The sequence below is a fragment of the Ovis aries genome, chromosome 17 (assembly GCF_016772045.2).
Source record: "Ovis aries strain OAR_USU_Benz2616 breed Rambouillet chromosome 17, ARS-UI_Ramb_v3.0, whole genome shotgun sequence".
In the NCBI taxonomy this organism is placed as follows: domain Eukaryota; kingdom Metazoa; phylum Chordata; class Mammalia; order Artiodactyla; family Bovidae; genus Ovis; species Ovis aries.
In genome coordinates, this window is record NC_056070.1 from 63,791,085 (window position 1) to 63,816,403 (window position 25,319).

A 25,319-nucleotide genomic window follows, 5' to 3' on the forward strand; every position below is an offset into this window, starting at 1 on the left:
GCTACCATCATCACCATTCATGGCACGATGCCCCCACTCCTGTCCTTGCTGACAGATGTGTTCTAACCACCACCCCCCAACCTCCACCCCTCTGGTCTGGCTGCTTTCTCTGCCCCAGATGCTTCCCTTCCCATCTCCAAAAAAAAAGGGGAAACCCTCTTTCCAAGTGAAAATGAAAAAGTGCCTCCTTTATTGGCCCTTTCCTGCTTAAACCCCTCTTTTTGACCCAGGCACTACTTGCTACCAGGAAGGTGCTCTTTAAGACGTGCCTCACTCCACCCAGTTCTTAGAGAAGGAACCAGAGGTTCGTAGAGGTGGTCAAATCGGTCACAGCCAGTGGGCGGCCGGGCTGGGCCCAGCGCCTGTCCTGGGAGCCCACAGCCCGTTTCCTGAGTTTGTGAGGCTCTTGGGACAGAGATAACTATCACTGGGGCAATTTTACTGATGAGGCAAGAAGGTTCAGGGAGTTAGAAACTTACCCGGGGTCACTCAGCTGATCTGTGCTCATTTTTGATGCCAAGGTCAGGGTCTTCGCCTGATGGCTGGGCTGTGGAAGATGGCATCCTGACCCTTGCTTCTCAGTGTGGTCTGTGGTGTGGTGCCCAGCCAGACACGTGGAAGTAGGACCTCCCCAGGGACTCAACGTGCAGGTGAGTGTCCAGGACACTCTGATTCGGCTCCTCTGGGCCCGTCTTCAGCAGGACTGCTGCTGCTGTCACTGAGTGGATACCAGCCATTTGGCTTCTTGGTGGAAGGTCTGTAATCCCACACTCACCCCAGTACCCCCAAATTCCCAAGGGCTGAGATAAGTGCAAAGGGAATGTGGCTGTGAGTCCTGGGTTGGGGAGCTCCCTGGCCTGAGTGCACATGGAAACTCGAAGCTCGGTCGGGGCTTGGGCAGAAAAGGAGCCATGCCCCTGGGGCCCGGAGCCCAGCAGGAGATCCTCGGGGGTCCTGCTGACGTTAGTCAGCAGAAAACTGCTCTGGAGAGGAAGCACTTCTCATTCCCCTTCTCAGTGGAGGGCGCCTTGCTCCTTATTCGATGGAAGCCCAGAGAAGCAAGGGGCCTTGCCCCCTGGCCTCCCACCTAGTGGGAGGGAAAGCTGGACACGAATCCAGGTCCACAGACGCTCTCAAGCCCCAGGTCTCTCCAGTGCCCTCAGTTAAAGCTGCACTCAGCCAGACTCGGGGAGTCAGCTGTGACCTGTTTAAGAGCGTGCTTGCAACAAATGTCAACCATCATGAGGGTTATAATGAGGAGGCTGCTTCATTCTGACTCCATGCTCCGAAGGCTGGAGAGAACCACGGTTCCCGTCTGGGCCTGAGAGCAGCCCCTTCTCAGAGTTACTCTCGGATTCCTCTCGGGAGGCGGTGCCCCAGCTGTCAGGCTTTTAAGACCTCTCCTGATGCTCAGATGCTCCCAGGCCAGAGGAATCAGCGAGAATTCCCGGGAGGAGCTGGAAAGACGGGCAGGGTTAGATGGGTTTTCCGCTGAGTATAAACCTGGGCTTGTGTGACAGGATGAGATTGGGCTGGCATGGCCTGCAACTGCAATCTTCGGTAAGGGAGGAAAGCTGAACACACCCAGAGGAGCTGGAAAATCTCAGTTTGAGCATTTTCGAATTATCTGGATTCAACAGACACCTGTCACCGTATTATGTTACCGGGTAAGACGTGTGATCCAGGGAGGGGCTGCCTCTGGAGAGTGTGTGAGAAGGATGGGGTCGGGGTGCGGGACATGGAGTGCGCCTAAGGGACTTGAACTTTATCTGAAAGGTGACTCGCTTTGCAGGACAAACCTTCCACTGGCGCTGACCCTGGGGAGGCAGTGGCCTTGGCTGTCTGCCGTCTCGTCCTGAGTCCTCTCCCCACCACGGGAGCCTCGGAGCTCTTTAAGCCCCAGATGCCCCATCGTCAGTTCTCCGGGAGCTCAGTCGAAAGAGCTCTTCCTGACATGAGAAACCTGGTGGTCCGGTGGTTTCAGACCCTTGAGCTTCCACTGCAGGGGGTGCAGGTTCAGTCCCTGGCTGGGGAACTAAGATCCCACATGCCACCAGGCAAGGACCAAGAAAGAGAGAAAAAGCTGCCACTGTGTGCTGAAATACAAATTTAATTGTCTTTGATCATGTTTTAATCCATAAGTTATCTATGAAAACAACCCCACCCCCCGCAACTTTTTAGAGCCATCAAGAGCCATTATGGTGTCTGTGAACACCAGCTAGAAAAGTACAGATACGGGTCTTCATTAGTGCAGTACTGCCAGCCAGAAGCTAAATGAATTACAAACTACCCCTCTTCATCAAAAGAGCGAAGCTGACGCTGGCGCACAAAAACCACTGTCTGCGATCCCGCCCGGCAGACTCCTAGGGAACACACATCAAACCTCTTCATGGAGGCTCACAGTCCTTCAGGCACCGGCACAAATGTACCCACCTGCCCAGAGCACGACACACACGTGTAGAAGAGTTTCAAAGGAACTGAGTGTTTAGATACTGGCAAGTCCACAGAATCTGAGGTTACTAACATATCTTAAATAATAATAAATTCCTGTCTATCCTTAGATTCCTTGCCGTCTTCCCATCAGGGAAAACATGCGCTCTGTTTTTTAGAAGCCAGGGGCTCTAACAGGGCCAGCCTAGGCCTGGGGAGGACGCCGCTACCCAGCTGAGACCCCCTGCCAGAGGCCACGGAGATAGGTCCTGCCTGCTTTGCCGCCAACATGAAGGTTCTTTCTGGAAGGGTTTTTTTTTTTTTTTTTTTTCCTCTGCTTGGAGGAGTTATGTGGCACGCCCTCCACTGGCTCCGCAGGGCTGAGGGACTGGGCGCTCCTGACCTCTCGTCTGACTTCAGTCTGGGTGGCAGGGACACACAGGGAGTGTGATGAGGCGGGCGAGGATGCATGGCTGTCCGCTGCTGCTGCTAAGTCAGTCACATCAGTCGTGTCCAACTCTGTGCGATCCCATAGATGGCAGCCCACCAGGCTCCCCAGTTCCTGGGATTCTCCAGGCAAGAGCACTCGAGTGGGTTGCCATTTCATTTTCCAATGCATAAAAGGGAAAAGTGAAAGTGAAGTCGCTCAGTCACATCCGACTCTTCGCAACCCCATGGACTGCAGCCCACCAGGCTTCTCGGTCCATGGGAGTTTCCAGGCAAGAGCACTGGAGTGGGTCGCCAGTGCCTACTCCACATGGCTGTCTACACAGACACTAACAAGGATTCTGCCTCTTTTCCCTGGATCTGGAGCACAGTTCTTGTGACAAAGGTGAAGCTGACAGCAGATGAGAGCAATGGGTTGGAGGAGAAAACGAGGCAAAACACCAACCACCACCCCAGAGTGCCCTCATGTTTCCTCGGCCTCGTGAGCCCCCATCAGCGTCAAGGGCTCCCGGTGCCGAGGAAGGACGGGGAACAAGACCCACGGTTCTGAGGACTTCTACCATCTACGGAGTGAAGCCACTGCCAGACGGGACAGGGACCTTCAGCTGGTGTTTGTCCCCCACTGGACTGTAAGGGTGGCCAACAAGCAGCCAGCGCCCACTGGAAGCAGCTGCTCTTAAGGACCGATGGGTTTTCTCTCCCAAGCTCAGGATGCCGACGTGCGTTCCCAAGATGGGAGCGGGCCGCTGAGGACTCGGGAGCCCCTGAGGGGAGAGTGGGCAGGGGACCGCCGCCATGGGAACACGGGGCTCCCAGGTGGGAACAGCACCCCTAGCCCCCGGTGCCCCATGGTCTCCCCAGCAGGTGCCTCTGCTGCCCTGGGAGCCGGCGGGCCTGGCTGGCTGCAGAGAGGCCGCTGCGGAAGGGCCGGAGGTCGAGACTGCCGGGTGCATAGAGGCGTGGCGAGGCCTTACCTGAGAGTTTTAAGAAACGGAAGGGAAGCATCTCCCGCCTGGTCGGCTTGGTGGGTTCAGGCCCACGCCCTGAAAACCACTCTGGAGCCTGGGGGTTCCTGGGACTTGTTCATGCATGGCTCGCTCAGGAAGTTAAGGACCAGAAAGACTCACAAAAAGACCAGACTATCAAAAAGAGAAGCCCGGCTGCCATCACAGGCCTGGGCATGAGGCCCCTGGAAAGCAGGAAAGAGGGACCGATGATGGCCGAATCTGGAGGTTTATTTCCAACACCAGCTTCCCGTGAGTGTCACCTGGAGAGCGCTGGGTCGCGTCCTCACGTGCATCCAGGTTCTTGAGGCCACGGGGGCGTCTCATGGCTATAGAGAAGAGCCGAGGCTGCCTGGGAGCCTCGAGTCGGCAGGATGGGGGCTAGGAGAGCTCGAAGCCTGTGTTCATGCTGATGGCGTAGCGTAGCTTCTCCCGCAGGACGCTCTTCTTACTATAGTTGGGCAGCTTGAGAAGGTTGAAGCAGGTGGAGGAGGTGGGCAGGCGGCCGCCTGGCTCCCGCTTGCGGATGGTGAAGAAGCCCCGGAGGACGCTGCCCAGGGTGTCCCCCGTGTCCTGCAAGCACAGCCCACAGCCTTGGGTTGGGGGGGGTGCCCTGGGAGAGGGTTGGGCTGGTCCCCCCGAGGAGGACAACTGGAGAGATGGGTGCCTGGGAAGCGAGCCTGACTCCTCAGGTCTCCTACAGAGGGGCCTGTATGAAGCAGCTCTGGGAAACAGGGCCTTCTGGTCAACCACTAACTATCAGTCAGCCAATTCTCAAAGAGCCGGAGCACTCACTGTCCACATGTTTTGGTAACAAAGCATTTCTGAAACAGCCTAGCATTTCCTCCCTGATCTTGGCAGCATGGACTGTAACTCGGAGAGGCCTTGCTTCAGCAAGGGGTAGAGTCATCTGGTGTCACCTAAGGGGAGGGTGCAGCATGCAGACAGGGCGCCTTGGAGAACAGCGACCGCTCAGAGACCCCTGGGTTTTCACGGGGGTGATAAACGTCTAACAACGGCCACCACCTGAGCACCCACTGTGGGTCAGGCAGCGGGACATGGAACGCGGTCACCCCTAGGAGGAAGGTGGCCGCTGGCCCAGGTAAGCAGAGCTGGCAGGTGGTGAAGCTGGACTTGAGGCCTGAGCTTGTCCCATTTCTGAGCCCACATCCCAAGCCCTCTCCCACGCTGCAGTTCAGACCTGGAACCAGGGCGGCACGAGCAGCTATGAGAAATACTCCACAGGTATTCTTTCCCGAGGGAGTCATGAAAAAGGGACCGCCTGGGGCACCAAGGCGCCGAGCGGCCCGCCCAGTAGACACGACCCCGTGAGCGCCCTGCCTGGTTGGTGGGCCCCAGCAGACGACCCCCGGGAGGGGCTGGCCCTACCCCAGCAGTGGTATACCTGATCATCCGACACCTCGACACAGCGGATGGAGAAAGGAGGCTTGAGGTAGGCGAATCCCAGGAGCGGGGGCCGGGAACAGCTCGTCACAAACTGCAACACAAGGCAAGGCCAGGTGTCAGAATTGGAGATGCCGTCCTTGGGGGAGGGACCAAAGGACAGCACCAGAAAGGGAGAGAGAGGGAGGAGGCAGGGGCTGCGCTAAGCGTGGCAGGGCGAGGCCTGAGCCGAGGGCTGAGGCTCTGGAACACGCATCACACCACCAACAGCTCGCTCACTCGGCACCTGCCTGCCCACTTGGCAGGTCAGGCACACTGGCAACGATGCCTGCAGGTGGCAGGGCTGTCCCTGTAAGCTTGGCCCCTGACCAGCTCTCAGCAGGCTGACCAATACCTGGCCTTGGGAGCCAGCGATGCTGAGGGTGGACCAAGGTACTGGACGCCTCCAGTGGGGGCTGTGGGGCCAGCCTTGTATCCCTGCTGCCGCCCTGCAATTCCTGGTATTTTTCAGATGGCGGTTCCCGAGTCATTTCCATAAAGGATTAGTTCTACCTGGACAGAGGCATCGACCTGCCCGGAAATCCAAGTGCTACCCCTGCCCAGGGAAGTCCTGAGGATCCCTTTGCTTTCTTCAGTCCAACGTCAGTGCAACACTCCCCTTCTCGAGGGGATCCAGGGGCCTACTACTGAGAGTGCCAAGCTGGCGCCAAAGTTCCCCAGCAAGATGAGCACTTGGGTCTTAGAAATAAAAATTCCCATTTAAACAATGTTATAAATGGTAGTGAGATTTCTGAGACCATCCAAAAAGTTTGTGTGTCGTGCTTCAAAAACTGTTTTTACAAAAACTATTGACAAGATATATTACTAGCCTAATATCCTGTGTTTTCCACCAGAAAGACTGTAGCAACAGACCTGGTTTATAAGCATTTCCACCCTGAGCTGAGTCCACTGTGAACCTGACCCCTTCTAACCAGGCCTCAGGCACTGCATGACTCCACCCGTCTGAAGGATGTGGAGACAGACACGGGAAGAGTCTGTGCCCCTTCCAGTTTGGGCTGCTGGGGCCCGCTGCCCATGGCCGGCCAGGGCTGGTCCAGGGAGGGAGGCGCGGTCAGCCTCCTGGGATGGGAGGAGGACTGGAGGGCAGGGGCAGCTGTGGGGCTCTGCCATCGTTACATCTAAAGAAGGCACATCCCCTCCTGTAGGAAGGTTCTGGGGCCGCCCCCAACCCCTCCTCAGCGTCTGCAGCCACAGAAAAGCGCAAGCCCAGGACCAGGGACTGCAGGTGTGGGCACAGGCCCCCGAGACACACAAACTTGCCTGCAGTGAGGGGCGCGAGTGCGTGCTTAGGAGAGACCTGCTTTCCTCTTTCCAGGAGAGGGGGGCAAGCTGTGCTATAGGTCGGCAGAGACTGTTTGAGGCTTACAAGAGACCCTGTTAGAAAGACTGATTCTCTCTTTTTTTCCAATAGGCGTGATTTTTAAAAATTTTTATTTACTTGGCTGCAGCAGATCTTAGTCGTGGCATGTGAGATCTAGTTCCCTGACCAGGGATCGAACTCGGGACCCCTGCACTGGGAGGACAGGGTCTTAGCCACTGGATAATGAGGGAAGTCCCTGGAAAAACTGATTCTCCTGAAAATTAGCTTCTGGGATGATGACCCCTTAAAAGCAGAGGTAACGTATAAATTACCTTCAGAAACATGGCTCTCTCGTCGGGCGTGAAGTCAGAGGCCAGGATATCCCAGAGCCAGATGATGACCCTGTGGCTCCCATGGAAACCACCGTAGTACACTGTGTGCTTCCTGAAAACAATGCAGACAAGGGCTCAGCCACACACGCTGCCAGGTGCATGCAGACACAGGCAGGCATGGAATTCAGACAAGTGGCACAGTGAACTCTGCCCGGCCTGGATGACGACCAACTGCTCTTACGTCAGAAGTTCATGCCTTAATAGCCCCTGGTCCCAAAAGCCCAATAGGCAGAGTGTTGTGTGGCAGGCCCTGGTGCTCCCCAGCAGAAGCTGACAGAGACCCTGAATCTGTCTTCCAGGACGTCGGAGAGCTCCCCCACCCCAGCCTCAGACTCTGTTTCCCCTTCTTAGTCTCCAGGGAGACAGGGTTTTGAGCTTTTCTTCCAAAGCAGTTCACAGGGAAGGCAAGACCAGGGAGGTGGAGTCCCTCTGGAAGCGGGACCCTGAGAACCCTCCAAAAGGAGCCTGGTGAAGGAACAGCGTGCTTTCTGGGAGGCCTAAGACTCTCACTCTTGCCCCCGCACTCGCTCCTTACTTCAGATCTTCCAGATCAATCTCGGCGTTGTCCCCAGAGATGAGTCGCTGCAGCTCAGGGGTCGAGAACATCCGGATCCACTCAGGCTTGATGATGGAACGGAAGCCGCTAATGAGGGCAGCTGTCTGGTTCTTGATTTGCGTGTGCATTCGAAAGTGGGCCATCAGATGGATGTAGCTAATTCTGTCACCGACAGGGGAAAACAACAGAAATTAACGGGGCAGCGCGGCTGGCTGCCGACGGGCTGGAAGATGAGTCCGGTCAGCTCTGAAGCGTCTCTTACACAAACACAAGGAGCGCCAGGGCATTTCACCAGAACAACGGCGACGAGGATGACAGCTCTCCTGGACGGCCCACGGCTGGCCTCCGGGACAGCCTCAGTGTCAAGGGCATCACCTTGTGCGCGCCTCCCCAGAGCCAGAAGGTCAGACAAGGGGGTACCACTCCACCGTCAAGAATCACAGTGAGACGTGCTCCAGCTAAGGAGAGGGCCCTTCTCAGTACAAAGGGACTTTTATTTCATTTCATCCTCTTGGACATAAACCATTTAAATACTATTCAGTTCTCCAGAGAAAAACTGTTTCATGCTGAAACTTTAGGGGATGTCCCTGGTGGTCCAGTGGCTAAGACTCCAAGCTCCCAGTGCAGGGGGCCAGGATTCGATCCCTGGTCAGGGAACTAGATACCATATCTGCAACGAAAGATCCCGCGTGCTACAACTAAGACCCCATGGAGCCAAATAAATAAAATAAGAAAAGAAAAGAAACTTCAGTCAAAATCTTCCTAGACTGGACAGAGTCCAGGCCAGGAGAAGGCAGGGCTGCGGAAAGTTTTAACCACGTGTGGCTGGCTGACGACTAGGCTCAGGGAGGAAGCTGGAGCACCAACAAGGGTTCCAAGCGGCTGGCCTTCCGGGTCTGCTTTTAGTTCAGGCGAGCTCACGACACAACGCCACGCCTCAGGCCAGGGGAGAGCCACTCCTACAGGCTTGCCAGCACTGTAAACTATTTAGCAAACTAGTTACTCAGAGACGGAAGAATGTGAGCCCAGCCCAGGTGCAACTCTCAACATCCCAAATCCATACAGTCCAAATAAATCATTTACCCCGTGATGCACAGATCTGAGTTACTGACCTTGGAAATGTTCCTGTTTTAAAAAAAGCTTCCAGGGGCTTCCCTGGTGGCTCAGTGGTAAAGAATCCACTGGCCAATGTAGGAGATGTGGGTTCGATCCCTGATCTGGGAGGATCCCACCTGCCTCGGGGCAGCTTAGCCCCTGCGCCACAACTACTGAGCCCGTGCGCCGCCACGACTGACGCCAGCGCGCCAAAGCCTGTGCTCCGTAACAAGAGATGCCACCGCAATGCGGAGTTCACATACTGCAACCAGAGAGCAGTTCCCCGGCGACACAACTAGAGAAAAGCCTACACAGCAACCCAAATAAATAAGCATTAAGAAAAAAAGCTTCCACTGGAAAGCCTGCATGTGATACACTTAAATATGACTTTCTATCACTGCTACTCCTTTCGTGGGCTCGTTGAAGCTGGTGATTGACAGTTTTCCTTTTACCAAAAGAGAGGCAGGGAGCCTGCGAGACTTCCCTGGCAAACACCCAGGAAGTGCAAGATCAGGCCTCACCCCGCAGAAGTGGGTACCGGTGATGCCAGGCCTTTTAAAGAGCCTGCAAAACAGAATGCCCTTGCCCTCATAAAACCTACTGAGGTTTTATGCTAAGAACAGGGAAGAGTTTGTGAAATGACCTTCCACGTAGGTTTCCAGGCAGGATAGGAACCTCACTCCAACTGCATCAACCCACCTCCACTGGCTGCTGGACATACAGCTCTGACCATCACCCCCGTGCCATGCCTGGCAAAACAGGGCCCTCCTGAGGGGGGATACATGTGACGATGGTGGGGTCACTGCTCTCATTGATTAAGGCCCTCTGTGGCACCAGACATCCCAGAAGATACTCTGCGTGTGCTCTTGCGTGAAGCCCTCTGGAGGGATGGTGCAGGCACGTGGTAGGCAGGCTCAGGACCCACCTTGCTCTCTGACACCCCCAGGTAGCTTCCTCCCACCCTGTGGTCCCTGATCTTTCTCAGCTGTCGTCACACGAAGGCCCCGAGGCCAAGAGCCAAAACTGCATGACGAGAATCAATCAATCGTGATGATTCAGTCCGCTGTACTGACAGTCTAAATAAATAAAAGCTACCTGAGCGCGGGGACTAACAGATCCAACCCGAGAGGGACGTGATGTTCGGGACAGCGGCTGTGACGTGCATCTGATCCCCGTGACTCACCGGGCAGGGCTAAGCTCTCACCCATCACCGAAGACAGCGAAGCTCAGATGAGCAGTTCAGATGCTCAGCTGGGCCTGCTCACAGGAGGAGACTGACAGACTGATGGAAGGGCCAATACCGACTCCCTGTGCCAGGTCCTGCGACCAGTCAGGCGAGAGCAGGGCTGGGTGCAGACATGCCTGGAGGGCTGCGCTCTGAGGGACCACTGATGATAGACTCATAAAAGGCTGCTTTCTGGGACAAGGCTGCCTGGCCTCGGGGTCTCCCCACGACTGAGGACCTGTCTGCTGCATCTGAGTTCATCACTGTTGTCTTTTCGAGAACAGCATTTTATACCATGGCCACACACCCTCCTTCCAAAATGATCTGCTCCTTCGAGGAGTCTTTCCACCTCTGCGCCCTCTGGGTTCAGGGCTGCACACCCAAATGGCTCAGAACCCATCTGTCTGCATCTAGAGCCGTCATTAAATTCCTAGGAACACTGCTGCCTGGGTGCCTCTGACCTTAGAAGTGCTACTGCAAAAAAACAAATTGTCAATTCTTATTCTGCAAATCGAATTTAATACGACTTCGGCCTATGAACTGTAACCAGTAAATTCCATTATGATATTTACGGCCTCTTTCTACTTCAATCTATCTTAATAAATTATCAAAGAAAGCCTGGAGAGCCAGAATGAAGTCTTTTCAAGTGGTGACCTTAAAAATTTAATTGCCATACTCACTTATTTTCATTTGTAACAGGAATGGTCTTCCCTCCAGGAACCAGTTCATGGCAAACAAGCTGGAGGAAAGGAAGGGGAGCAATTACTCAAGAGGTTTCTAATGAGGAAGTAAGGCTTCCCGAAGACGAAAGGCGCGACACTGACATCCACAATAATCACAGGAGGAAGATGAGCGGTGTGCGGGAACAATCATTTCCACAGAAAGTCAGGGCCTAAATATCAACAAGCGGGCCCTGCCTGATCAACAGCAAAGGTTCCTTCTCCTCTCATCCTCGTTCACATGTGTGTATTAAGGCTCCGGGGTGTCATGGAGGGGAGCATGTTAGTGAAGGGCACGAAAAAATGGGTAATAAGCGGTGGCATGCTGACCATGCCCCGGGACACAGCGGCGCTGTTAGAAAGTATGGTGAAGGCACGACGCTGGCCCCAGCAAGGACTCACTCGACAAGCGGCACCTGTTGAGCTGAGGAAAGTGAGCTTGGGGAGACGCAGTGACCCTGCTAAGGCCCTGGGAAGCTGGCCTCATACTACGAGCTCCGGGGCAGCCCTCGGACCACGTGCACACTGGGGCTGGTGCAGGGGTCCAGGGATCCAAGTGGAGGGGCCGGGAGCCCTGTGGGGGAAAGCAAGACAGAGCGAGTCTAGGGGGAGCCCCTCTGCCACCATAACTTCAAGGGTCTTTATTTCCCTGCTCTGTCTTCGTGCTGAGAAGGAATAAGGACAGGATTCTGTTAGAGGTCCCTCCTGTTGGGAGGCTTCGGCCCCATCCCAGTCCAAATCCTTCATCTGGAACAGCTAATCCTCACTATGGTAACGAAAAGCGGGAGTCACTGTTCCCTCGAGTATCACCCCAAAATGCGCTGGAAGTAGAGCAGGGTCTCTATGGGAGGCCAGCAGGTCCAGGCTGGGTCATGGCAGGGAGGAGGCGAGCGCCCTCCTGCCTGGCAGTGCGGGAGAGGGGTGGGGCAGGCAGAGAAGAAGGACACACAGACAGAGTCTGTGGGTATCCTGGGGAAAACACCAGAGTAGGCCAGGTCTCAAAACCGAGAGCTGACTGTGGCTCAGATCATGAACTCCTTATCGCCAAATTCAGACTTAAATTGAACAAAGCAGGGAAAACTACTTAGACCATTCAGGTATGACCTAAATTACATTCCTTTCGATTATACAGTAGAAGTAAGAAATAGATTTAAGGGACTAGATCTGATAGACAGAGTGCCTGATGAACTATAGACAGAGGTTCGTAACACTGTACAGGAGACAGAGATCAAGACCATCCCCAAGAAAAAGAAATGCAAAAAAGCAAAATGGCTGCCTGAGGAGGCCTTATAAAGAGCTGAGAAAAGAAAAGCTAAAGGCAAATGAGAAAAAGAAAGATATACCCATTTGAATGCAGAGTTCCAAAGAATAGCAAGAAGAGATAAGAAAGCCTTCCTCAGGGATCAATGCAAAGAAATAGAGGAAAATAACAGAATGGGAAAGACTATAGAGATCTCTTCAAGAAAATTAGAGATACCAAGGGAACATTTCATGCAAAGATGGGCACAATAAAGACAGAAATGGTATGGACCTAACAGAAGCAGAAGATATTAAGAAGAGGTGGCAAGAATATACAGAAGAACTGTACAAAAAAGATCTTCATGACCCAGATAATCATGATGGTTTGATCACTCACCTAGAGCCAGACATCCTGGAATGTGAAGTCAAGTGGCCCTTAGAAAGCATCACTACGAACAAAGCTAGTGGAGGTGATGGAATTCCAGTTGAGCTATTTCAAATCCTGAAAGATGATGCTGTGAAAGTGCTGCACTTGACATGCCAGCAAATTTGGAAAACTCAGCAGTGGCCACAGGACTGGAAAAGGTCAGTTTTCATTCCAATCCCAAAGAAAGGCAATGCCAAAGAATGCTCAAACTACTGCACAACTGCACTCATCTCACACGCTAGCAAAGTAATACTCAAAATTCTCCAAACCAGGCTTCAATAGTATGTGAACCAAGAACTTCCAAATGTTCAAGCTGGATTTAGAAAAGGCAGAGGAACCAGAGATTAAATTGCCAACATCCCCTGGATCATCGAAAAAGCAAGAGAGTTCCAGAAAAACATCTACTTGTGCTTTACTGACTCCGCAAAAGCCTCTGACTATGCAGATCACAACAAACTGTGGAAAATTCTTCAAGAGATGGGAATATCAGACCACCTAACCTGCCTCTTGAGAAATCTGTATGCAGGTCAAGAAGCAACAGTTAGAACCGGACATGGAACACCAGACTGGTTCCAAATAAGGAAAGGAGTATGTAAAGTCTGTATATTGTCACCCTGCTTATTTAACTTCTATGCAGAATAAATCATGGAAAACGCCAGGCTGGATGAAGCACAAGCGGGAATCAAGATTGCTGGGAGAAATACCAATAACCTCGGATACGCAGATGACACCAACCACCCTTAAGGCAGAAAGTGAAGAGGAACTAAAGAGCCTTTTGATGAAAGTGAAAGAGGAGAGCGAAAAAGCTGGCTTAAAACTCAACATTCAGAAAATGAAGATCATGGCATCCGGTCCGATCACTTCATGGCAAATAGATGGGGAAACAATGGAAACAGTGAGAGACTCTATTTTCTTGGGCTCCAAAATCACTGCAGATGGTGACTGCAGCCATGAAAATAAAAGACACTTGCTCCTTAGAAGAAAAGCTATGACCAACCTAGACAGCATATTAAAAAGCAGAGACATTACTTGGCCAACAAAGGTCCGTCTAGTCAAAGCAATGGTTTTTCCAGTGGTCATGTATGGATGTGAGAGTTGGACTATAAAGAAAGCTGAGCACCGAAGAATTGATGCTTTTGAACTGTAGTGCTGGAGAAGACTCTTGAGTCCCTTGGACAGAAAGGAAATCCAAACAGTCAAACCTAAAGGGAATCAACCCTGAATATTCATTGGAAGGCCTGATACTGAAACTGAAACTCCAATACTTTGGCCACCTGATGCGAATGATGCTGGGAAAGATTGAAGGAGGGAGAAGGGGTGCCAGAGGATGAGATGGTTGGACGGCATCACCGACTCGATGGACATGAGTTTGAGTAAACTCCGGGAGCTGGTGATGATCAGGGAAGCCTGGTGTGCTGTAGTCCGTGGGGTCGCAAAGAGGTGGACACGACTGAGTGACTGAACTGAACTGAGAGCAGGTGTCAGGGAGCCAAAGGAGGAAGGGAGCAGAAAGCCCGGCCGGAGAAGCCCACGTACCTGACCCATGACATCCTCATCATATGACAGCGTCAGGCCCAAGTCAGCGATGTCCCCATCGTACCGCTAAAGCAACAGAGAAAGGGACAACGTAGGGGCTGGTGAGTCCTACAGCCCTGAAGGCTTTAACACTCCTCTGACGGTGTCTGCTTGGACGGCTACCACTGTGGCTGCCATGAGACTTGAAGCAGAGGAAGGGGCCCCTCATCCCCTGCAGGAAGGAGGCTGTGAGCATCAGTCTCGGGAGGAAGTGCTCAGGACACAAGGGCCTGCCGCAACTAGGGAGTGGGCCACTTCCCCATGGCAGGCGATCCCGCCCCTCCCACGGCAGCCAGGCAGAGCTGGAGCCTGCCTGTGGGCGTCCCTTCCCTGAGTCCCTATGGGCACTCAGCCAGGCCATCCTGCCTTCCACACTGACCTTGATGGATGTGAGGTTTTTGTAGAACTCCGAGTCTAGAGAGGGCAGCTCATCCACAGAGCTGTAGAAGACGCTGTGGTGGTGCCCGAGCAGCTGGCTCAGGAAGAAGGACGCAAAGGGCACGTCGACCACGATTCCCTGCCAGAGAGGAGGCGGGAGCTGCCACCTGCTGCCCGGGACCCTATCTTATGATCTCATCGGGGCAGCTCGGGCTGCAGAGGGGGCTCCGAGGGCCCCAGTGACACCTCTAAACACTGCCGAGATGTTCGCTCTGGACGACGATGCCCCCTAGCACTTACAACACCGCCGGGTGCCTTGTGGGGACCCCAAGGTACAGTGGTTGAGGGCCTCGGCTCTGCAGCCACACAGCTCAGCTGCCAGGCCACAGGGTACCAGCTTGCTCATCTGTAAATGCGCGCCAGCAGAGCCTCAGCTTCAAGGGTTAACTGAGCAGGGTGGGGGAACACTTCCAGGAGGAAGGGTAGCTGAGCGTGAGGCCCTGAGTACAAGGCCCACAGGTGTGCTCCAGGGCTGGATGCAGGTCTGGCTACAGGAGGGTGTGTGAGGGAGGGGGTGAGCGGGGAGGCCAGGGAGGCAGCAGGGCCCGACTGGGAAGTGCTCACGAGCCTCCGGGAGCCTGGATTCTCTCCCGAGCCCTGGGAGGGCTCCCGGCAGGGGCCTGTGCATCTGTACTTCCTGTGGGGAATGGCTGGGAGGCAGGGACACAGCCAGGACTGGGAGTGTGCGGATCAGGGAGACAGAGAGGGGAGAGGCAGGCTGACCCCACGACACCCTGTCCTGAGGATCAAGAGGGGGGAAGTGAGTGAACACAGGCCGCTCCTCACTGGGCCCGTGGTGTCCTTGCTGCTGGAGAGGGAGGAGGCAGAGACTCGGCCCAGGAAGTGGGGGAGGACATTTACAAAGCCAGGAAGTCATGCCTTCAGCTGGCCCAGATGCTTCTGAGTCTCGTCACAGCTACACATTTGAAGAAAAAAACAGGGCAAACGACCAGGAGGGGCCTTGGGATTTTGCTTGTTTTGTTAAAAAAGGAGGATCAACTGAGAAGCGTTACCATTTTGCAGATGTAGAAACGGAAGCACAGAGAAGGCCACCTAACCAGTTCAGGTAGGAGGAGGACTGGAGGGGACTTGGACTCAGATGGGGCCCCTGACATCATCATAGCAGGGATTGAGGCCGTGGATGGGGCCGTTTACACAGGGGGAATGATGTATTATTCGAGACTCAAAGCATTTTTGGCCCACATGGCCTCCTTTCTCAGCTGGGCCTGCAGCGGGCTGTGCCTCTGGAGGGTGTCCTGGCCTCCCTGGCCTCTGTGAGGGGTGGGATGTGAGTGTGGCTCAGGGGTCAGCCCCTGGGGTGAGAGGGGAACGGTTCCCTGCCCCTCTGGAGTCCACTGCCAAGGCCACGAAGACAGGTGGTGATGGGCTGGAGCGGTGGCTTTACTTCCTTCCTGGGGAGCAGGACCAGAAGGGCTGGGGACCCAGCACCACCTGGAGGCAGTTCTGATGGCTGGGGGGGAAGGGGGTCTCAGGGGAGGGGGACCAGGAGCCAGGTGGGTTCCCAGGGTGGCTGGGAAGTCCACACCACCCCAAATCCATGACATCGAGGAGCGGAAGCTCAGACACCCTCCCTCCTAGTAACAGTGGCGCTGGCAGCCCTGACCTGCCAGCCACCAGAGGAGGTGTTCACCTGTATCAGTTCATTTACTACCTACAGCGACCAGTAACCAGCTCTCTTATCCACCACCTCACTGCCAAGAACATGGTTGGTGTTGGTCCCTGTCCCTGTCCTTGACTTGATCTTCATGACAGGTAACTGTCATTACGTGCGTCTGGTCACCTCCACATATACGAAGCCCTCTGTACTTACAACATTTTATTTTCCATTTCAGCTCAATGGTCCTTAAGATGTTTACCTCGTACACTGCCTTCCCCAGCATCTTGCCCACAAACTCAAAGAGCTGCAGGTAATTCTCATGGATGTAGGACGTGGGCGAAGGGTAGAGTCTCTCGTCTCCACTGGTCGTCTGCAAGGCAGAAGGATGGGGAGGGGCAGGGAGGTGAAACGCCTCCACTTTTCATCTGTCACCTTGAGTCTGGCTGCCGTCCACCGTGTGCTCGCGCCCTTTAAATACCTTGAACAGATTGAGTGCTGGGTCGAACACTCTCTTGATGATCTCTTCCAAGAACTCCTTGAAAACACCGTCTTGATCAATCCCAGCCTCGTCCACCCCGAGGTCGTTGACAAACTTGACGCGGATGACGCCCTTCATGGCGTGCTGCGAGAGCTGCCGGAGCTGCTCGTAGCCGTCCTGCAAGGGCAGAATTACAGTCCATTAGGGACCCAAGGCCCCTGCATAATTCAGGGCTCGCTCCTCAAAGTGCCCTCTCCCCCAAGTGCAGCCTTCCCGGCGCATTACGAAATGTGTCAGGACGCACGGGGGCTTGAGGAGAGCCAGCGGCTTTCACCTGCTTCTAGATGAGAGCCTGGTAGAAGAGGAATTCACTTTGGGGGATGTGGCTTTACCACTCTTGGGCAAGGGGAGACTGCCCTTGGGAGGGTGCCTAGCAGTGAGATGGACAAATTAGACCAGATGCGTGATGACAAGCTCTCGGTCATCAGGATGGGAGAGACGAAGACAAGATGAATTCTGGGAGACAAATAAAAGAAGTCCCTCACCACTCAACTCCTGGTACCTCTGCCCAGATCAGGAGAGGCTGTGAGTCCTGCTGAGAAGTTTAGGTTAGAACCTGAGAGCGCTGGGGAGCCACAGAAGGGTTTAGGCAGAGTGACATGGCTGGCTTTCGTCTTAGGAAGATTTTCTTTTGGAAGCAAAGCCGAGGGCTGGTGGAAGTGGGGAGATGGGTGCAGGGGTGATGCTGGGCCTGGGGGAGGGCAGGGGCAGTGGGAGGGGGAGCCTCAGCACCTCTGGCTTGCAGTCCACGCCCAAGACGGAGCCACTGGACACGTATCCCTGTGCCCGATGTGAACCTAGGATGTGACGTCTGTGTCCTCCTGCTAGATAAATCGCCATGCTCAGTCTCTCTCTTGGTTCTGATCTGCTGAGGTCTTCCTGATGCATGATCCTGTCATTGAATGGATTCCTGGCATGTGGGCACTGACGGGCAAGTTGCTTAGGCTTTCATTTCAGAGTGCTCGGAACAGGACAGGGCCCAGGGGGTAGTCCTTTGGCCTGGCGTGAGAAGCCCCACAGCTTAACCAGGGACAAACCTGTGTCTTCAGATACTGTCCCAGAACAGGTTACGAATCAGTTGCCACATCCGTCCTCTTGTGCACTGGCCCCCCAACATACCCCTCACCCTCAGTCACCAGTGCTGTGCTCTCAGATGCCCTGCGGACGCCAGACAGGCCCTCTCCACGGTGCCTGCTTGCCCGCTCGCCGGCCCACCTGCCGCCCTGTCACCAAGCACACAGGCTGGTACAGCCGGACCTGCTCTGAGGAGCCCTTCCTGCCGACTACGTCTCCCCTGTGCTCACCTCCTGACCCAAAGGACTGGGTCATGAGGCCCCCGCCGAGCAAGGAAGAAAAATTACCTCTGAAGTCCCCTGAAGGAACAAGAACTCGATTTTGAGCGCACGGTCCTGAAAAGGACTTTTTATGCCTGTGAAATGTGAAAACCATTAAGTTGGATGAAAAGAAGCAAAAAACAGGAAGTCACCATGCAGCTGCCGGGGCTTTTAAGTCACTCCGCCTAAGCATAAGATAATGATCTTGGCACTGAGTAGGGGACGGGGAGAATCCTAACAGGCCCCGCAGGAAAGGCAGGTTCTCCACCCTGCACTAAACATGCCTGCCTAACTCAGAGCGAGTTAGGAGGTGCGTCAGTGACACACAGACGCAACAAGATGGGCCCTGTGTAAGCCCTCAGCAAGTGGCCAAGTGCATGGCCGGCGCGCCAGGAGTGTGTGCTGGACTCAAAGCTCAATTTTCATGGACCAGCCCCACGTTAGCCTCCTTCTGAAATACTGCAGAGAGGAATTCGCTGCCTCTTCTGACACACCTCCTACTGCACCCCACTGCCCCCTCTCGAGAGTCCATCTGTGCCCTGCACAGAGCGGGGAGGTGAGGGGAGCAGGGAGGCGAGGCGCGGGACAGGAGCACCGGCTTCCACGCCCAGCGCTGTCACTGAGCTCCTCTGGCCTCAGTCTGGCCTCTGATGGGGCGAGGCAGACAACGGTGTGTCTACAGTCCCTTCTAGTTCTGAAATGCTGGCATCTGGCCCCCATTCACCCCTGTGAGGGGAGGCCTTCCTGCAGGACTTTAGACTGTGAACTGGAAACCTCCTGCACAAGCCTCACCTTCAGTACAAACTATAAAAAAGGGGACAGAATAAATGCCCAGGAGATCAGTGGGTGAGTATCAGCTTGCTGATGCCCTCTTGTGTCCAAGCCAAGCAAAGGTCACTGGGCTCCCGAGTTCTAATGACCTGAACCACTGAGTCTTGAGAACTGAGGTAACTGAGTCAATGACCCCTTCCCCTTCCCGGTTCAATATGAACACCAGGGTTCAACTTAATGACATGATCTATCCCATAGGAGCTTAAAAGAGGAAAATGGACTTTGCCTAAAATCCTGACAGCCCTCCCTTCTTTGATGCCCCTGGGGAATGTGCTGAAAAGAGCAGGCGGGGGTAAGCGGGTGACTCTCCCAGGGACATCTGAGGCGGGCGGTGGGGATTCTGTCACTCTCACGAGACACCAGCTTCCACCACCCAAACGCCCCGTCATGCTGGCCACATCAGAGTGGGTATGACGGGCGGCGGGATGGAGGAGTCTGACAGGAGAGGTGCATCCAGGCCCAAAGAAGAAAGTGCTGGAGAATCGAGTTCCTACAACACAATCGGGCTTTCTCTCCCTTGAGGCTGAACACTCTGGTGGCCCGCGGGTTGAGTTTAGTGGGCAGAAAGGTCCCCGGAAGACTGCCGACCTTCCAGATGGTTTACAAAAACTGACTAGTTCATAGCACAAGGATCTGTGGGCTTCAAAACCCTAAAATTTGAGTCTTCTCTTAAAAAGTCAGAGCATTACGGAGCCTGAATCTCCACAAGGCAACATGCAGGCGGCCTCTTTCAGGGGCACGTGTTCTCCACCTGCCGACCCTTTCCTGTGCCCCAACACTGAGGCTGGTTGTCAGCTGTCACTCATCCAGGCACTCGTGGGGTTGGTCCAAGGGCTGGGCTCCAACAAAAACAGGAAAGAACAGGGGAAGGGGATAATATTTCTATCTGTTTGGCAGGCAAAAAAATGTACCTGCACTGAGACAATGTCAGCCAGTGTTACTTATCCCCGTGACTTATATTTCTTATCTCTACTTTTGCTGCTGCTGCTGCTGCTAAGTCACTTCAGTCATGTCCGACTCTGTGCGACCCCATAGATGGCAGCCCACCAGGCTCCCCCATCCCTGGGATTCTCCAGGAAAGAACACTGGAGTGGGTTGCCATTTCCTTCTCCAATGCATGAAAGTGAAAAGTTAAAGTGAAGTCGCTCAGTCGTGTCCGACTCTTAGTGACCCCATGGACTGCAGCCCCCCAGGCTCCTCCGCCCATGACTGTCAAAATCGTCTGTTTACCACACGCTGTCTCTCTCCAGCAGATGTCAGCGTCCATCACCAGTGGTCAGAAAACTCAAACAAGTACTCTAGGAGGGACAAACGAGGCGCAGACAACCCAAGGCAGGAATGCAAACAGGTGGGGAGGAAGGGCCGCCGTGGATGCCTGGTGCTGGCGGCTGGCAATGTGGCCCTGTGCTGACCTGGGGTCGCGTGACTGTCCTGCTGTCCTACAGAACGTGCTGATGAGGAACTGTGGCCGGAGTGCAGTGGGTGGAAGTCCAAAGAGCAAGTGTGGGCAAACCAACAGGCCGAGCCACTCCTGGGAGCAGGGACATGGGGCTCAGTCACCAAACGCGCAGCAGCACAGATGGGCAGGCTGTGCACTACGCAACCCGGGGGAGCGGCTGGCAGGCGCAACACAGACACTGCAGGTGCCTGCATTCAGGATGATCACATTCCAGGGGCTTGTTCCAACAAAACATACGAGGACAACTTCCTGACATAGGGAGGCGAGTCTTCCGAGGGCAGGCACCTATTTTTAAGTCACATCAAGTTGCTGTGTGGTGGGAACCCTGGACGCTAGGTCCGGCGAAGGTGGGCCACCTCACGTGCACCTCCTAAGTTTATGTCCACAGAGAACGTGGGGTCCTGTGATGGACGGGTTTCCCAGGACAGCTCAGGAACTTAGCGCCCAGCACTCCAGCTTCCACACTCATGGCTGGGTTTTGGGACAGACTGCCTGCTGGGACAATGGAGTCAGCACAGACCTGAGCCTGTCTGTCCTCGCTGTAGAGGAGAGGCTGTTCTCACTTCCTGGGGGAAAGGGAGGGAATCGCTGTGCAGGGGGTCTCCAGCACTGAGGGCATGTCTAATTAAGCAGTCTTCAGGCTATCTGGCAGGACAAATGGGCGTCTCCTGCTCCCAGAGCCCTGGCTTCAGGGTCATCAGGTCAAGCAGTGGTCAGAACCATTCAGGGGTCATCCACTGGAAACAGAAGCCCTGCGGCTGAGCACACTCATCGACAAGCTCCTCACCTCCAGCATCCGGGACCGGCGGATGGTGATGTGGGTGACGTGCGGGGAGGCCGAGCTGGTTTCCACAAGCCCCAGTGTCTCTTTCTCCTTGGTCACCATACTTCGGAACAGGAGAACTCTCTGAAATGAGCAAAGGTGAGACCGGAAACGGGGTCAACAGTGGAGGATCCCAGAAAACGCACTGTCCAAAATGAACGAAATTTAAGCGTTGGAGAGGCCCCCAGAACGCGACGCTTTGATGTGCACTAAGGGAAGGAAGTGCCTTTTGAGAAGAGTGAACATTCCACTACTTGCTCCTGGGGATTATAGAGATAGCTGAATCCGTGCCAAGGGAGAAAGGGTCCCGAAGGAGTGGTCTGGCTGCAGCCAGCGCCTGGCTAAGAATAGTCTGAGCGAAAACCATTCTCCATGTTCAGTCAATAATTCACTGTAAAAATCCAACAGCAGCACGAGTTACAGAGGCTGCTTTATATAACCATGCCTGCTCTAGAGGAAATCAATAGCGTGAATTTAAAAAAACATTTCACAGAATTTCTTTCACTGGCAGAAAACATTTTCAATGATCCTACTGTATAAAAGCCCCTGACCTTTCTATCCGCCTCCTCTGTGTTCTCAAGCACACTGCAGTCCTAGAGTAATATTTCTCAAGCATCATTTATTTATTTAGTTTTTAAAATTACTTTTTATTGAAGGATAATTGCTTTACAGAATTTTCCTGTTTTCTGTCAAACCTCAACATGAGTCAGCCATGAAAGTGAAGTCGCTCAGTTGTGTCCAACTTTTTGCGACCCCATGGACTGTAGCCTACCAGGCTCCTCCGTCCATGGGATTCTCCAGGCAAGAGTACTGGAGCGGGGTGCCATTGCCTTCTCCATCAACCATCATTTAAAAAAGACCCTCTCGGGAGAATGTACATGTGGATGGGTATGGCTGAGTCCCTTTGCTGTCCACCTGAAACCCTCACAATGTGGTCAATCAGCTATATTCCAACAGAAAATAAAAAGTTTAAAAAATTAAAAATAAATAAAAAGAAGCCTCTTGCATTCTCAAGATTCTGACAGGCTCCCTTAGGAGCACATTACCTTTGACCCCACCCTATAATAGCACACTCAAATCATGTCAGCAGAATGTATAAATGACTGCTCCAACCATAGCTGTTTTTTTGAAAAATGGAAATCTCCCCAAAGTCAAGAGCATTGTTAAATACAAACACTGTAAGAACGACATCAGTGGTAATAATGGATAACTAGGCACGAGGGGAGGCTGACACGCTTCACTGATCACTCTGTGAGCGCTCGGAAGTAAGTATGTACGGCTGTGACCGAAAAAGGAGCAGCCAAAACCACCTCCTGGGAAGGGGGGCTGCTCCCCACCCCCAGGCCTCAGGGCCCCTGGCTCCCTGACCACCTCGTCCTCGTCCATGAATGCAATGAGGAGCTGCGTATCGTCCGTGCGCTGAGTCCACCTCCAGCCCACCAATGGAGCTCTTCTAGCCCCAGACCCCCATGTCCGCTGGCACTGAGGGGTCGCAGACCCATCCCCTGCTCCCCGATCCCCCGGTCCCGCCCTCATCTGTACCCCACCTCTGAGAACAGCTCCCTCTCACCCAAGCCAGAAGTCTGAGCATCCTCTGAATTCCTCCACTCCTTCCCCCCAAATGTCATCATTCTACAGGGCCTCCTTCAAAATCTCTTGACATCCTTGTCTTTCTACGCCCAGGGCCCCAGCCTGAGTCCAGGCCAGGCTACCATGACATCTGCCTCTTGCCAGTCCTCCACACTACAGCCAGAAGGAAGCTTCCTAAGCAGACTTTGACCAGGTGCCTCCAGAGCTAAAAACTCTCCAATGGCTGTTGACAAAATCCAAGCTGCTGCTCTTGGTTCCCCAGGCTCTTCCTGCTCCAGCTCCTACAGACCTCCTTGGCTCCAGCTCTAGACTCCACCTGGCCCTCCACTGGCACTGAAGTCTCCCTTGCCCTGGGCCTGTAAGCACTGTCCACTTCTGCCCATGGAGCGCCCTCCTGAGCCCCTGCCCTGGGCTCCTGCCGCGTCCACACCACAAGACCTGAATAGCCAGTTCACACTGCACCCCCCAACACTTGGCATGGTGCCTGGCATAGAGTGAACACCCAGTGGCACCTGCGTTGACTGAACGATTGCTTTTATCCATGTCTGATCAACTGCTGCGACGAAAATGGACAGTCAGGACCCATGGTGGTGTGAGGAGCCCGGCTTCGAGGGCAACTTACGTTTTTGTGAGGAATGACATGTGGGATGTACTGCAGGATCAGCTGGGCCCGCTTTCTGTCCTTGTCAAGTTCCTGGAAGAGCACGCTGGGCTTGAGATCCCTGCAGAGCAAAGACACGGGTTTGGGATTAAGAGCATGAGTACCATCCTCCAGATAGGGTTGGCCAGCTACGGCCGATGGGCCAAATCCAGCCTGCTGCCCACTTTTTATAAATCAAGCTTTCACGGAACATGGTCATGCCCAGGCTTCAGGTACTCTCTCCAGCTGCTTCTGCACTACGATGGCAGTGCTCAGTAGGGGCAACAGACACTGGTGTGCAAAGCCTAAATTACCTACTGTGTGGCCCTATACAGAAAAGTCTACCAGTCCCTACTCTAGTGGCACAACTTGTGGCATTATGTGAGAGCTGATCTGCTTGATTTAAAAAAAAAAAAAGGCAGATGTGATCTTACTTTTAGTTGTTGCGAGAGGATTTCCTCTACCCCACTCCCTAACAAACTGGCTGCGGATATTTTTATTCCACTAATCCTGCCAGGAAAAAAACCGCCCTTTAATGATCGTAACCTGTTGCTTAGTTTGGCTGAAAAGAACCCATTTCTTTCCAGTTTGCATTTGAAGTACCTGCTAAACGTGATCTGGCTCTGTGGCCATGAATGAGCTCTCATCACGCTGAGTGTAACTGGGTCCTAACAGAAGCGACTGGGCGGTGGCCTGTCCTGACAGGTGCTTTACAGGGACACATGCAGATGAAAGGACAGGATAAAGATGAAGGACCAAGTTTTCTTGGCCCTAAAACACGATGTGCTGAGCACTCAGGCGACCAGTGTAATGGAGGGACCCTGGCCTCCGTAACCTGCCTCCCCAACAAACCCGGCGCTCACTTTCGCAGCCAGTGGTCCTCGGGCGCAAAGCGCCGCCGGCAGTCCCGCTCGTACAGCACCATCAGCCACCCGTGGACGGACTGGAACAACTCCAAGGTCTCGCCCTTGGCGTTCTCTGTGGGGTGAATAATGGGGAGAGCCACGGTCTGGGAGCTGCTCAGGACTGGAGTGGGTGGGAGGACAGCCGTGTCTCCTTTCATCATCCTTGAGTCCCAAGGACGTCATTTCCCTCAGGCTGAATGTGATATGGAACCAAGAGGATCAAGAGGCTCCGTGGGTACACTCTAAGGAACTGTGGGACCCAGGAATAGCTCAGACACAATCACGCGTGCTGTTTCCCACTTGGATGCCATCTAAAGGATCTTTAGGAGTTCAGTGCTGAACGACTGGAACTGTCTCAGGAGGTACACTCTAACTTAAGTGTGAGCAGGCGCATGTTTTACCTTCGTGGAGATCAACTCAAAGAATCAAAAGGAGATTCAGGGCAAAATTAATCATGAATAATGGTGCACAGTGGTAAAGAATCTGCCTGCAATGCAGCAGACGTGGGTTCAATCCCTCGGTTGGGAAGATCCTCTGGAGAAGAGAATGGCTACCCACTCCAGTATTCTTGTCTGGGACGGAGGAGCCTGGCAGGCTACAGTCTATGGGGGTCACAAAGAGCTGGACACAACTTGGTAACTAAATAACAACAATCCTACATACACACGTAAACCCTGAAGGCTTCCTGGCAGACTGACTTCCATAACCACACTACTATGTTAAGGGATCACAGAGACTGGAGAAATAAAACTTCTAATTACATGAATGGAGGTGCATTTTTCTAATTAACTCTGATGGACAAGGCTAAGAATCAATTGATGTTCTAGACTCTGGACTCCCAGGGTGTAGCGTAGAGTGAAAGAGGGCTGACATCTTTACCTTACCTACGATTCCATCCCAGATCATCTTAAACACAAAGGAGTTCAGAAAAGAGGAGATGGTGACCAGCTCTTCCAGTTTGAATGAAATCTGTTCTTCATAAACTTCAATGTCATCGAGGATCCTACATCAGACAGAAAGTTACTCACAGTTCCCCACTGAAAAAGGAGAGATCTATAGCTTGCATTGGACAAAACAATGTTAAGAAATAAGCTCTAACTTGTCGATAAACTTTACAGATAAGATGATCTGTGGGAGAGGGGGTTGGGGGTAGAGATGAAGCAAGAGTGGCCGTGAGTTGATAACTACTGAAGCTGGTGACCGATATGGTATGTGAAGGTTCATACCGTTCTTTCCACTTTCGATTGATTTGAAACTGTCTGTAGTAGAA

The 25,319-nt window shown here is 53.7% G+C and overlaps 1 protein-coding gene and 1 long non-coding RNA gene across 5 annotated transcripts in view; one reads left to right on the top strand and one right to left on the bottom strand.

Annotated features, from left to right (window-relative positions):
* Positions 1-2,090: 2,090 nt before the first annotated feature.
* UBE3B (ubiquitin protein ligase E3B) overlaps positions 2,091-25,319 on the bottom strand; it is a 47,490-nt gene continuing 24,261 nt past the window's right edge. For all 4 annotated transcript variants that reach the window (XM_042234708.1, XM_004017436.5, XM_042234709.1 and 1 more), the window contains exons 16-28: positions 24,934-25,052; positions 24,008-24,122; positions 23,127-23,226; positions 20,879-20,998; positions 16,408-16,584; positions 16,189-16,299; positions 14,253-14,390; positions 13,835-13,900; positions 10,594-10,652; positions 7,573-7,755; positions 6,978-7,089; positions 5,287-5,379; positions 2,091-4,454 (exon numbers count right to left, since the gene is read on the bottom strand). In XM_042234708.1, coding sequence (XP_042090642.1) covers positions 4,263-4,454; positions 5,287-5,379; positions 6,978-7,089; positions 7,573-7,755; positions 10,594-10,652; positions 13,835-13,900; positions 14,253-14,390; positions 16,189-16,299; positions 16,408-16,584; positions 20,879-20,998; positions 23,127-23,226; positions 24,008-24,122; positions 24,934-25,052 — 1,585 coding nt within the window. In that variant the 3' untranslated portion in view covers positions 2,091-4,262. The remainder of the gene's footprint in view (positions 4,455-5,286; positions 5,380-6,977; positions 7,090-7,572; positions 7,756-10,593; positions 10,653-13,834; positions 13,901-14,252; positions 14,391-16,188; positions 16,300-16,407; positions 16,585-20,878; positions 20,999-23,126; positions 23,227-24,007; positions 24,123-24,933; positions 25,053-25,319) is intronic.
* LOC114108830 (uncharacterized) lies at positions 15,173-17,317 on the top strand. The gene is made up of 2 exons (XR_003585566.3): positions 15,173-15,377; positions 16,165-17,317. It is a non-coding gene; the product is annotated as an uncharacterized LOC114108830 (long non-coding RNA).